General features: G+C 34.0%; 1 protein-coding gene and 1 long non-coding RNA gene across 2 annotated transcripts in view; both read left to right on the top strand.

The window, feature by feature from the left end:
• Positions 1–26: 26 nt before the first annotated feature.
• Positions 27–4,376, top strand: LOC126827377 (uncharacterized). Its single transcript, XR_007682679.2, has 3 exons — positions 27–208; positions 1,606–1,754; positions 3,444–4,376. It is a non-coding gene; the product is annotated as an uncharacterized LOC126827377 (long non-coding RNA).
• Positions 4,377–6,021: 1,645 nt separating this feature from the next.
• LOC126827884 (protein MON2 homolog) overlaps positions 6,022–13,185 on the top strand; it is a 115,697-nt gene continuing 108,533 nt past the window's right edge. The window contains exons 1-7 of the mRNA XM_050557454.2: positions 6,022–6,579; positions 7,969–8,032; positions 8,681–8,808; positions 9,432–9,563; positions 10,902–11,034; positions 11,729–11,829; positions 12,598–12,723. Of these exons, the coding sequence (XP_050413411.1) occupies positions 6,463–6,579; positions 7,969–8,032; positions 8,681–8,808; positions 9,432–9,563; positions 10,902–11,034; positions 11,729–11,829; positions 12,598–12,723 (801 nt within the window). The 5' untranslated portion in view covers positions 6,022–6,462. The remainder of the gene's footprint in view (positions 6,580–7,968; positions 8,033–8,680; positions 8,809–9,431; positions 9,564–10,901; positions 11,035–11,728; positions 11,830–12,597; positions 12,724–13,185) is intronic.

Below are 13,185 nucleotides of genomic sequence, written 5' to 3'. Positions count from 1 at the left end.
ATGCAGGAACACGGAATCTCGTTAGTGTCAAAGGTCACGGAGTATTTATTTACAACCGTTTATTGGAAAGGCTGCAGTCGTGTTCAATATTTTCTTGCCTGGCCATAATGTCCGGCGAGATAGAAGTGGATTCTGCCTATCGTGGAGTAGCGGCATCTTGGTTAGGAATCGACACAAACATTTATGCAAAACGTAAAGCCAACAAAAGGTATAATTATGAATTATATAAGGACCAGTAACAGGGGTGGCGCAGTAAATTAAAGGACATCACAGTTACATTTTTCATTTTATGTCATAATCTCCATCTATAATATTAGTCATTAGTAATCTTCATAAATAAAACGAAGCTTGAAACAGTTTTTTGTATAGTTTGAGAGACTTTTGAAATAAATTTTTAAGTAATCTTTCGGGAGAAGAAAGTAATTATTAATATTTCTGCACCAGTAGTACGTAGGCCCTGGTGCATTATCTGTTGAATGCCAGGATTATCCTACTAATATTAATAATAATAATTCAGATAGATATATATAATGAAATCATAATGTTTTATTGAAACAAGCAATCAAATTCTTTGATAGATATATACAATTAGGGCTTTTTGGGGGCAAGGTTTTTAGAAACTGGCAAAGGATCTGGATAGTTTTATAAAAGTCAATTTAATTTTATAAATTGGGAACCCAAATAATACTGTATATAAAATTTTTGTGAGAAAGAGACAGAGAAATCACACTAACCAGGTTATTTCAGAACTAACATATATCTAAGTTAATGTCACCAGATTTTTGTCCTTGTGTGGCAAGGAGCACAAAAAAACCCCACAACACAATTTACCGGTATGGAAAACCATCACCGGGTTGTACACAGTTTTGTACATGAAAATGATAAGAGAACACTTGTCGAAACAGTATTGTGCAATATGTGTGAAAACCATGTCGATGATTATTTTCTTTATAAATTGTGTTGTGCCATTTTGATTATACATGTATACAATAATAAAGATCAAGCCATACCATGTTGAAAAATTTGAAACAACAATTGTTAGTGAAATAATGCCTGTATATTACATAATTGATTAAGAAATGGTTGCACCAAATTCATATGAAAAACCCATGACATTTGATCATGTGACAAAGTCCCAAAGTATTAAAATATAAATGATTTAAGCTGTTTGACATCATCAATATATATAGAGAATTACCCCAAAATTCAGTGAAAAGTCAGATCTTGTGATTTATAATTTTTTGAGCTTTTGTAAAATAGCTAGTTTGTAAATCTTCTTGTTTATGGACATTGTTGTCTATCATCAAACGCAGAGGTAATTGAGGAATAAATGAAAAAGTCATCTATTGTCAGTGGCAGATCTAGCTAGAGGCCCCAGGGGCCCGGGCCACCCCTAAATAACAGTATTACAAAAATTCACTTACCAGTAACATTCTGTTTGTATGAAACATGTCAATTTGAGCTTTGACCTTACTCCTTGTCATGTACAAGCGAGAAATCGAAACCGCGCCACTTGACTCAATGACAGACCTGATCCAACTCGCACTCATTAACTAATTGTATTATTGTATATATTGAAAATGGATATCTTCTTCTTTTTTTTAGTCAATTCAAGTCAAATTATGGTGAAAGTGAATCTTCATCACAAGAAAAAAAGAAAGACAAAAAGAAAGTCACTACAAATTACCTAATAAAAAACAAGATAGAAAAGAAAATATCATCAGTAAATTACTGGAAATCACAAAATAGATTTGGTAATACATCCTGAATTCAAAAAAATCAAATGATTAAAACAAAATTAAAGATTCTGATGGCCATTTTAACTTTGCACGGCTTAATCATGCTAAAATGTAGTCTAATTGACTGTTTAACTTTTTCATTAGGAAAACATTACATAAATATTAGTGGTAGATAATCTCTTTAATCAGATTAAAGAGATATCCATTACATCGCCTGAAGAGGATGTCAATATTGACAAATTTCCAGACTCGACTAAAATATTTCAAGTACATTCTTGTACCTTTAAGCACTCAAGGCAGGGTTGGGTTGTCTAGGGGTTTAACGCGGGCAGATGAAATTACAAGGTCTGTGATTGAGTAAAGTGGCGTGGTTTTGATTCCCCGCTTGTACGTGACATTGAGTAGGGTCGCCTGTCAAACCAAGTGGGTCCTCCAGTTTCCTACCACAGCTAAAGATCCCTATGTGCAAGCGAATTATTGAAAGAAAATTGAACCATATGTTAGTCCCAAAATGACCTAGTTTGTGTTGAGTAGACGTTAAACCCCATTTCTCTATCTCTCTTTAAACATACATTAAGCAAGAGATAAATCTGCCTATTTCAGGTCTTTCTTTAGGCCTGAAATGTTATCTAAATTATTAAATAGACATAAATTAACTTAACCAGACCATAATCAACTCTCGATGTGATCGCTAACCCGCGATATTTACTGGTTTAGGATCCGATCTGCTGCTCTACGCTCATTCATGATTAATTCAAGAAATGGATAATCGAGGCTATGTATTTTATTGTACCGACTTTGGTAATGATGATCAAGGCTAGGATCAAAATTCAGTCGCTAAATTCTTGGTTCAGAGTGGATAAATTTGACTGAAATTTTCAGTAAATTCCCATTACATTATCTGGTTTTTAACTATTATAGTGAGAACTGCCAGCTCTTTATCTAATCTCCCATAATGTGTCTTTAAGCAATCAAGTGCCAACTTCTATTGACCAGGTATAGATTGGCGAGAAGGGTATTAATTTATTGGCCCAAATATTGGGACTGGATATTATAACAACATTTCAGCAAACATCAATTTACTTAAAGGAGCTAAATCGCTAATATTTGGGGGCTAGAAATTGACACAAATGGCTCGCAATGCATATAGTAATGTAATATGAATGTATTTAAACTGATTTACATTCAATCGTTTCTGTTTTTACTCTAATTTCTAATCAGTTATGTTCGGCGAAATACGTCAGAAGTCTCAATCGAATTGCCATCTCTAGCGTCTGGTTATTCTAGTCTACACAGATAGTATTTATTGTTCATGCTCTCCAGATAAAAATATGACGTCACCATTTCACATGACTTGTGGAATATGTCTAGCCACGTTTTTTGAGTCCCTTGTTACAAATGGCACTGAAACCCATTATGGTACACGATTCGTGTACCAATGGTAAAATTTTTATTTTGTCTTAAATATTGGATATCGGATGCCCATCTTTTCCCGGTAACATCACAATCACAGCATCAATGTTGATTTAAATTGACAAATAATTCGGGTTTTCAATGTCGAAGACTCTGGATGATATTGAGTTAGAGACTTAGCTACTTTAACAGTACCTGTACAATTTAAGAATGTAGTCCGATTTCTCATGGAATTATGGAATATTGGATATAATTCATATTAATTATGGTAAAACTTTGATTTTTTTCCAGAAAACAAGAGAAAGAGACCCCTTGAAGTGGATGAAGAAGAAAGTAAAAGTAGTTTAGTTAAGGCTAAGAAAGAAAAAACAATTAATGGGCCGTCATCCACTTCTCTAAATCCCAGTGTTCATGAACTGAACACAAAACTGCTTGATCCAACATTATCGAAAAAAGCCAGAAAAAGAATCCGAAAAAAGATTGCCATGTTAACACAGGGAAATACATGAAGTAAAAGTATTTGCTAAGAAAGTATAAAGATATATATGTGATTTAGTTCGCAGATGGGGACAGTTTATTAAGACTTATTCTGAAGATGGGGATGCAATCAGAACACAGGTAGTCCAGAAGTGAAATATGGTTTTTGCTTGGCCACTTTTGTTGATTTTTTGTTTAAGAATCAGAGATGAGGGTTAGAATTGATATTTTCTGCAAGGTTTTGGTGAATATTCATGGTTTAGAGGTGGAAGGATAACATAGTTAAGAGGTTGGCAAGGGTGTATAGTTACATGTTATTAGTATGCTACTTCAAGTTTGTGTATCTCAAATTTTCAGTGGTCAAGCTCATTCAAACTTTGGAGCAAAGACATGGCCAACGAAAAAGTTGAAGTCCGGCAAAGACACCAGAATTAACATTAAATCAATAGTTAAATTAATGGTGGTCTGCATCCTGATAAATCTGCTTTATTTTTATTATCTCCCTTGACACACTAAATGGAGATAATATACTTCTTTTCCTATCAAAAATTGATTCAAACTTCAAACTATTTACACTCTTCCTCCTAGATTTTGTTTTTATTAGAATATAAATCATTTGTTTACAAGAATATTTGCTTATATGTCCAATGACCATGTTGCATTTTGAAAATAATGTTACATCAAATAGTTTTACTGACATGACCAATCAATGTTGAATTTTTCAAATGTGTTTTTTTGCATAATTACAATGTATATTAAATAATGTAATAAATATTTCTTGTTATTGTATATAATATTGTTTATTAAACATAGTTAACTTTATACAATTTTTAATTTTCATTTTAAAAATTTGAGCCAGCTCTTCCTTGTTAGTACAGATCTTTGGAACTGAAATGAAATGGGGTTTAACGTCGTACTGTTCAGCTCCTATACTGGGCTAATGACGACGGGCATACGCCATACAGTGTGCTATGAGGGACATTTGCCCGGACAGTGGCACTATCGCCTACTCTTATATCGAATTCCAACTGCCAAGGGATCTTACGTGCATTCCAATGTATACACGGGACCTCGGTTTTTCGTATCATCCAAAGGACTAGACAGCTGTCCTTGTCAGGCCCTCCGTTCTGCACCACTGACAAGGGGAAACCACGTCAGAATCTTTGGAACTAAAAATATCATTGTTGTCTCAATTTTTGAACAGAATTTTGATACAGAATATCTTTGGAGTACACTCAGAGTATGCTGGTTAGTACGGCTTGTCTTCATATACACATGGAAGGTATATATAATTAAAACTACTCTAACAAGATAAATGAAACGTAGACGGGCATATGCGATAGAATGTGCTATGAGGTATATTTTGCTTGGGCAGCGGCTCTATAGCCTACTCTTAAATCAAATTCCAACTGCCAATGTATACACAGGACCTCGGTTTTTCGTACCATCTTAACTACTAGACAGCTGTCCTTGTCAAACCCTCCATCCTGTACCACTGACAAGAGGAAACCACTTCGGAAAATTCTGATAAACTTTCTCGGCCAATACAGGGTTTGAACACTCGACCTCCACACTAGCGAGCCAGTAAGTCAAGCACGAAATTAATGCATAAAATTCAACCACTCACATTATTTAGCTTCTGTGGCAAATAATATAAAGTACACCTCAATAATACTATAAACAACTGAACACTACATATATTGGTTAGGTGTACGTGTTTCATTACAGACTTAATAAATCCCACATGTTATTGACAATGTACATATGGCTACAATAACATGTGGTATATAGATTCCATATATAATGATGACCTTGTGTGTTGAGACACAGCTCCTTATTAGATGTTAATATCCAGTTTCCCTTTTGTTGGGGAGGTATATAACATCAAGTTTCCTGATAGTTAAACAGACTTGGAATAAGGGTTCCTTCCAACCAATTCATACTTCATCCTAGTAATAAAGTTCATATTATTTATTAGTAGTTGGTGCAGAAAAGAATGGATTTAAATAAAAATATTTACAGGCTTATACGCAAACTATACAATTTATAGTGTAAGTTGTTGCTGTGAATCCCCCCTTTAATGGGTTAGTACTTATAGGATAAATGGGATCAATCTTTTCTTTAAAAAATGTTACCCTTAAAAAGAGTATTCTCCCTTGTCATAAATATAAACTATTTTAGATCTAAATTACAGACATAAACAAAAAAACTTGGGGAGTGTTGTAGAACAATAAGCCGTCGGTATATGATGGAATTAATTATCTAAATCTCGTGACAATCCACTTATTCATCATGCAAAGCTTACAAATAATACCGTTAACATGGACACGCCCATTTCTGTGATGGGTTACGTCCCTTGGTAGGTGTCTTCTACGGCAATCCAATATGGCAGCCTCCTATGTGGATTTGTGAGACGTGTAACATAAATTTTTGTTTAAGTCACTTAAAAATGTCAGGCAAACTTTAATATGGCTCGTGTCAGTTTATAACTCGTACGTATTTTGGATCTGGAAATTATTTCAGCACTTTACCACGTGACTAATCGTTTGAGTGCGTGTAACCCGGTTGACAGCTGAAGTTGCAGTTTATTTTTGTTTGTTGACATTATTAATGCACTAATCGAGTTAGGCCAATCAGCAATTTTATCTAGTCCAATCATAAATGAATTACCAGTGACAGCATCAGCATTGTTTTAACGGGATTTATGAGTGAATTAACTGATTATTTTAAATTAATCCACATCATAACAATTATTTTTTGGGTGTCACAATAATATTTAATCTAAATTTGCTTTTATTACCCATAACTGTTTGACTTCAATACCACATTCAAAATGGCTCAAGGGTCACAATTTAATCCAGCTGCAATGAAAAAATTATTGGAAGGAATACAGAATGATTTGAAAACGTTATCATCTGAAAGTAAAAAGAAGCATGTAGAAGTTAAAGAGGTATGTATGTTTTAAATGAAGTGCCAAAATAAATTTATGACACATTGTTCAGAAATATTAATGCATATTTTGTAATTTGGAAAGATAGTTGGGACATTAAATTAAAACAGTTGAATGTAGTAAACCTGGAGTTCCTCACTTTTGGAAATTTGCTGTCACTTCAGCAACACCCATGATTGTCAACTCAGTGTAACTTTAGACAGCAACACCCATGATCAACTCTCTCACTACAGCAACACCTTTGATCAACCTGCTGTTGCTTAAGCATCACCTATGATAAACTTAGTGTCACTACATTAGGATCAACCACTGTCACTGCAGTAACACTCATGGTCAACTTGCTGTCATTACACTAAGACCTGTGGTCAACTCACTGTCACTACAGTAAAACCCATAATCAACTTGATGTCATTACAGCAACACCCATGAACAACCACTTCCACTACAGCAACATCCATGATCAACCACTGTCACTACAGCAACACCCATAATCAACTTGATGTCACTCACTACAGCAACACCCATGATCAACCACTGTCACTACAGTAACACCCCATAATCAACTTGATGTCACTACAGTAACACCCCATAATCAACTTGATGTCACTACAGTAACACCCATGATCAACCACTGTCACTACAGTAACACCCCATAATCAACTTGATGTCACTACAGTAACACCCATGATCAACCACTGTCACTACAGTAACACCCCATAATCAACTTGATGTCACTACAGCAACACCCATGATCAACCACTGTCACTACAGTAACACCCCATAATCAACTTGATGTCACTACAGCAATACCCATGATCAACCACTGTCACCACAATGACACCCCATAATTAACTTATCACTACAGCAACACCCATGATCAACCACTGTCACTACAGCAACACTAACCATGCTCACTTTAAAAACTGTGGAACATGAAGAAATTTTGTATATTACAATTGTAACTGTCAAAATTAAATTCAATTCACATTACTGTTCTGCAATAAAGTGTACAAAACAATATAAAGATCAGTGATTAATTAGATTGCAAGCACATGTACTTAAGGTACAAGACTTAGAATCTCCATATCCAAGATTTCATTCTGTGTAGCATACACAAATACACAATGACTTCTGATCATTTGTCAACAATATAAAATATTATGAGGAGCGATTTTCAGCTGTAAGATGTTCGACAAAAAACTTTCCTCGTTCAAGATTCAGGAGCTCAATTAATAGTTTTTTTTAGATACTCGTTAGGCTAGACCTTTAGTTCAGCTGAATATCAAAACTTATCTTTCATAATTTTATTGTAAAATATCAAATTGATGTTCCTTGATTGCTCGATTTTTATTTTCATATCGACCACATGCTATTATTTTTGAATTTCAGTCAGCAGAAACTATCCAGTTGAAGTTAAGAACAATTTCTGCTAAAAATGAAAATTTGATAACAGGTAAGAAAGATTGTATTTATGATCAGATACAAAAATTAAACATGTGAGATATATATACACAAAGAACATGTCTGCTAATCTAAGCATTACAGAATGAGTGACAAAGAATTTAGGCTAGGCTTTAGAATCTAACCACCACTATTCTTGTGGACAATGTGTGGTAAAAATCATGGTAATGACGGGAATGGTAGCCTCAATGCATAAGGCGCTGGCTCAGTAACTAGGGGGTCTTGGGTTGGTCGAGAAAGTTCCATGGGATTTTCCGGTGTTGTTTCCCCTTGTCAGTGGTGTAAATGTAGGATGGAGGGCGTGCCAAGGAACAACATCTAGACATTTTGAATTCTGATGTTACGAAAAACCAAGGTCCTGTTGCTTGCATGTAAAATAACCCTTGACAGTTGGAATTCAAAATAAAAGTATGTCACAGCACAGTTTTCTGGGCAAAATTTCCCTCATAGCACACTGCATGGCATATGCCTGTCTTCATTATCCCAGGTTGGGGCAGAACAGATTCTATAATCACTCCACATTAACATCACATTAGTATGAGAAAAAAAGCATATCTTTTGGAAAATTAAATAATTTCAAATTTTTGTTGATAAACATATGTTTTAATGCTGGTTTGTTCTTTTTTTATTTTATTTTCAGGCTTGATACCAGCGAGTTCTGAAATTATACAGCCATTTGTTTTAGGGTGTGCTACTAAAAATCCTAAGATTGTACAGCTTAGTCTGTCATGTGTACAGAAATTGGTCTCTCATGAGGCAATCTCTACTGTAAGTGTTTCTCATACAAAAACATTACATGTACATGTTGTAAACAATTTATTAATTTCATTTTGAACTGTTTAGATTTACATAGCATTTACATTAATTTATTGAATTCATTTTGAACTGTTAAAATTTACATAACATTTCAAACATCAAAATGGAATGCTTCTCATACAAAAACATTAATGTACATGTTGTGAATAATTTATTCTTTTGATTTTGAACTGTTTAGTTATACATAGCATTTCTGACTCATACAAAAACATTAAATGTACATTTGTGAATAATTTATTCAATTCATTTTGAACTGTTAAAATTTATAGTATTTCTAACTTCAAAATGGAGTGTTTCTCATACATGTTGGGAATAATTTATTTATTTCATTTTCAACTGTTAAGATTTACAAAGCATTTCTAACTTCACAATGGAGTGTTTCTCACACAAAAACATTAATGTACAATAATTTTACATTTCATTTTCAACTGTTAAGATTTACATAACATTCCTGACTTTAAAATAAAAAGAATTTTATTTTCTCTCACAGACTGCAGGTGGGGCTATAATTAATATGTTGTGGTCTTTAATGGATATTGTACATTTTAATTAAAAGAATTTTATTTTTCTCGCAGGCTGCAGCTGAGGCTATAATTAATATGTTATGGTCTTTAATGGAAGCAGGAATGGAGGAATTAAAATTATTACAGACAGCCATATTACTGATTACAACTAACTGTGTTGTACAGCATGATTCATTGGCCAAGGTAAAGAAACTAATATTCTCAATTCATCTTATTGATTAGGTCTTAGTTGTTAAATACACAGATTTTATTCATTCATTCTTTTGTCATTAGTCAAGTTAAACATATTGTAATTTATTAATGGTGCGATTATTGAAACTTGAAAGGGTATTTTCAGTCATGTAAATATAGATCAGGTTATATCTGTTGCATGAATTTATGAAATAAATTTATAATTATAAGTATTCTAAAAATTACATCTATAAAAAATTTAACTGTTTGTTAAGAGACATTTTAAATTTCATTTGGTTAAATATTGTACACTTTAGATGCTTTAGGGAGCCACGGTGGCTCAGCGAGTAAGACGCTAATCCGGAGGTCCCGTGTTTGATCCCTGCGTTGGCCAGGGTGGTTCCTTCTTGTCAGTGGTGCAGGACCAAGGGCCTGGCAAGGGACAATGTATAGTCGTTTGGATGGGATGAAAAACCAAGGTCCCAAGTACACATTGGCGTGCACGTAAAAGATCCCTTGGCAGTTAGAATTCAATATAAGAGTAGGCCGTAGAGCCACGGTACACATGAAAGTTGCCTCATTGACACTACGTGGCGGATGCTATGCCCGTCTTCATTAGCCCAGTCAGAGCAGAACAGTAGCACATTAAATCACATTTCATTTATTTCATTTCTTTAGATGCTTTATTTGTTAATACAAAGAAGGAAGAAGATATGTCACATGTTAGTCTCAAAATAACATTTTGTGTTTTGCAGTCATTATTTTTTAAGGCAGAGAGAGAAATGTGGTTTAATGTCCACTCAACACAAACTAGGTCATTTCGTGACTAACATATGGTTTAATTTTTTTATTTCAATGATTCGCTTGCGTGTAGGGGTCTTTAGCAGTGGAAGGAAATCAGAGGACCCAGGGAAATCCCACGAGGTTGGACAGGCGTATCGCTCTCGAGCACCTGTTGCGCACCTGAATGTTGACCAAAGGTAGATTTTTTCCCCTCCCCTTAAAATTGAAAATCGCTCTCCTTTACAAAGTCATTGGGGGTTTATTATCATTTATGTAACCAGGAATGACCCCATTACATGCAGTTATTGATTTTAGAACCATTTCCCATGCACATAACTAATCACTTTCTTTAAGATCAGATCACTCTCCTTAATTTCTAGATCGAAACTCTGAGAGTTTTTTTTAGGGGAGTAATTTGTTTTTAATTTGTTGATTGAGGGGAGCTTTTTTTTGGCTCTCCTCTGAAATACAAACAACAATGACTGGTTTTGGTGGACATTAGATTAAACCCTTCCCTTCTCTCTGTGTCTTTTTTCAAAGTACAGTATAACATGTTTTATATTACAGGCTCTGGTTCTGTGTTTTCGATTACATTTTACAAAGGACAGTACAACTATAAATACAGCTGCTGCTACTATAAAACAACTCGTTAGTATTGTGTTTGATAGAGTCATAGCAGAAGACAAACTACCTACAAATGGTAAATTATTTTACACTTAAAAGGGGCATTATGTAAGATTTAGATAAAGAGCTGGCTGTTCTAGCTATAATATTTTAAAAATAGATAATGCAAAATGAATATATTGAAAATTTCATTCAAATTACTTTATTTTGAGCGAAGTTATTAATGGTTGTAGTCTTGACAAGATGTGTGCATTGATCAGAACCACTGTACTGGTTATAAGAGTCTTAGCCTCGCTTCTCCATTTTTAAATTAAATCATTAAATGGACGAACTGTTCTAATTGACTCAAAATCAGAGTCTTCCAAAGGCATTGAGAGTTCATTCACCCGTTTGGTGCTGAAAAGTAGGACGTTAAACCCCATTTCATTTCATTTCCAACGTTATGAAAATCGTAAAGTATCGTAGTTTTAGTTTATTATTGCACTACAATAGTAGAATTAAATTACTGTTGACAGCATGATGAATATATTGTTGTATTGTTTTCGAACCATAGCCTGATATTCTTGTATTGTTTTTCGAACCGTTACATGATATTCTTGTATTGTTTTCAAACCGTTACCTGATATTGTTGTATTGTTTTCAAACCATTACATGATATTTTTGTATTGTTTTAGAACCATTGCCTGATATTGATGTATTGTTTTAGAATCATTACCTGATATTCTTGTATTGTTTTCAAACCGTTACCTGATATTCTTGTATTGTTTTAGAACCGTTACCTGAAATGGATGCTGGTGAATTAAAGGCAGGTAGTAGAACACCACCAACCTCATTAAAACCATGTGCTGGTGATGCTTATTTATTGTTTCAGGTAAAAATAATATTATACACACGTAACATGTAGTATATTGACTTCACCCTGATGTTTGGTTTGTAAGTCGGTGGGAGTGGGGGTGGTTTCTTGGTCTGTGGAAATAAGATTGTACCACGTTAGAGTCATAATTACCTAGAGTCATAATTCTGCTTGTATGTGACGAGAAGTAGGGTCGCCTGTCCTACCTCATATGTTTTCTTTGGGTCCTCCAGTTTCCTCCCACTGCTAAAGACCCCTTTGCGCAAGCGAATTAATGAAATAAAATTGAACCATATGTTAGTCCCGAAATTACCTGTTATAATTCTGCTTGTATGTGACAAGGAGTAAGGTCGCCTGTCCTACCTCATGGGTTTTCTTTGGGTCCACAAGTTTCCTCCCACTGCTAAAGACCCCTTCGCGCAAGCGAATTAATGAAATAAAATTGAACCATATGTTAGTCCCGAAATTACCTAGTTTGTGTCGATTGGACATTAAACCCCATTTCTCTCTCTACCTACCTAGTTTATTTCATGTGGACATTAAACCTCATTTGATCCTTTAATATGCAATAACATTATTATATCCTCATAATAATAGTCTCTAGTCTCCACTGTATCTCGAAAGGCAGAATTGCACTTTTAACCAAGAAAATAGAGTCAATAAAATTGACTACTCACTGTTCCATTTTCACCTTATGCTAGATTAGCCCTCAATATTGTCATAATTTTTGACTGGTTTTTATGCCTATATTTCTGTGTATATATTTATGTTTTCATTTTTTCTCAGGATTTATGTCAACTAGTAAATGCTGATCAGCCATTTTGGTTGCTAGGAATGACAGAAATGACAAGAACATTTGGATTAGAATTACTTGAATCAGTTCTCAAGACATATCCCACCATCTTTCAAAAGGTTAGATCATATCTCTTTCACAAGATTTCCATTACTCTTCCATTTAAACTTACATTTACTTTTAACATGTAATTTTGTAGATGTTTGCTTTTTACCCGAATTACATTGATGTTTTGTTCAACTTCTGCATGTTTTGTTGCACACAAGATTTCCATTACTCTTCCATTTAAACTTACATTTACTTTTAACATGTAATTTTGTAGATGTTTGCTTTTTACCCGAATTACATTGATGTTTTGTTCAACTTCTACATGTTTTATTGCACACAAATTTTGAATATTCGAGTTTGAATGGGTTTTTTTTAAGGCTATTCAAACTTATTTTTTATTGTTCGTGATTCGATATTAATTGATTTTGATCTGTTTTTTGTCTCGTATGAAATGTTCACTATTATCAAATCATCTAATATTCAATTATTAGCATGAAAGTAAAGGAAAATAATTTCATTTAGAAATCTTAAAG

The sequence above is a fragment of the Patella vulgata genome, chromosome 7 (assembly GCF_932274485.2).
Source record: "Patella vulgata chromosome 7, xgPatVulg1.2, whole genome shotgun sequence".
NCBI lineage: Eukaryota > Metazoa > Mollusca > Gastropoda > Patellidae > Patella > Patella vulgata.
Note: the sequence above shows the minus strand (reverse complement) of the source record. Positions and strands in the feature narration are given on the sequence as shown.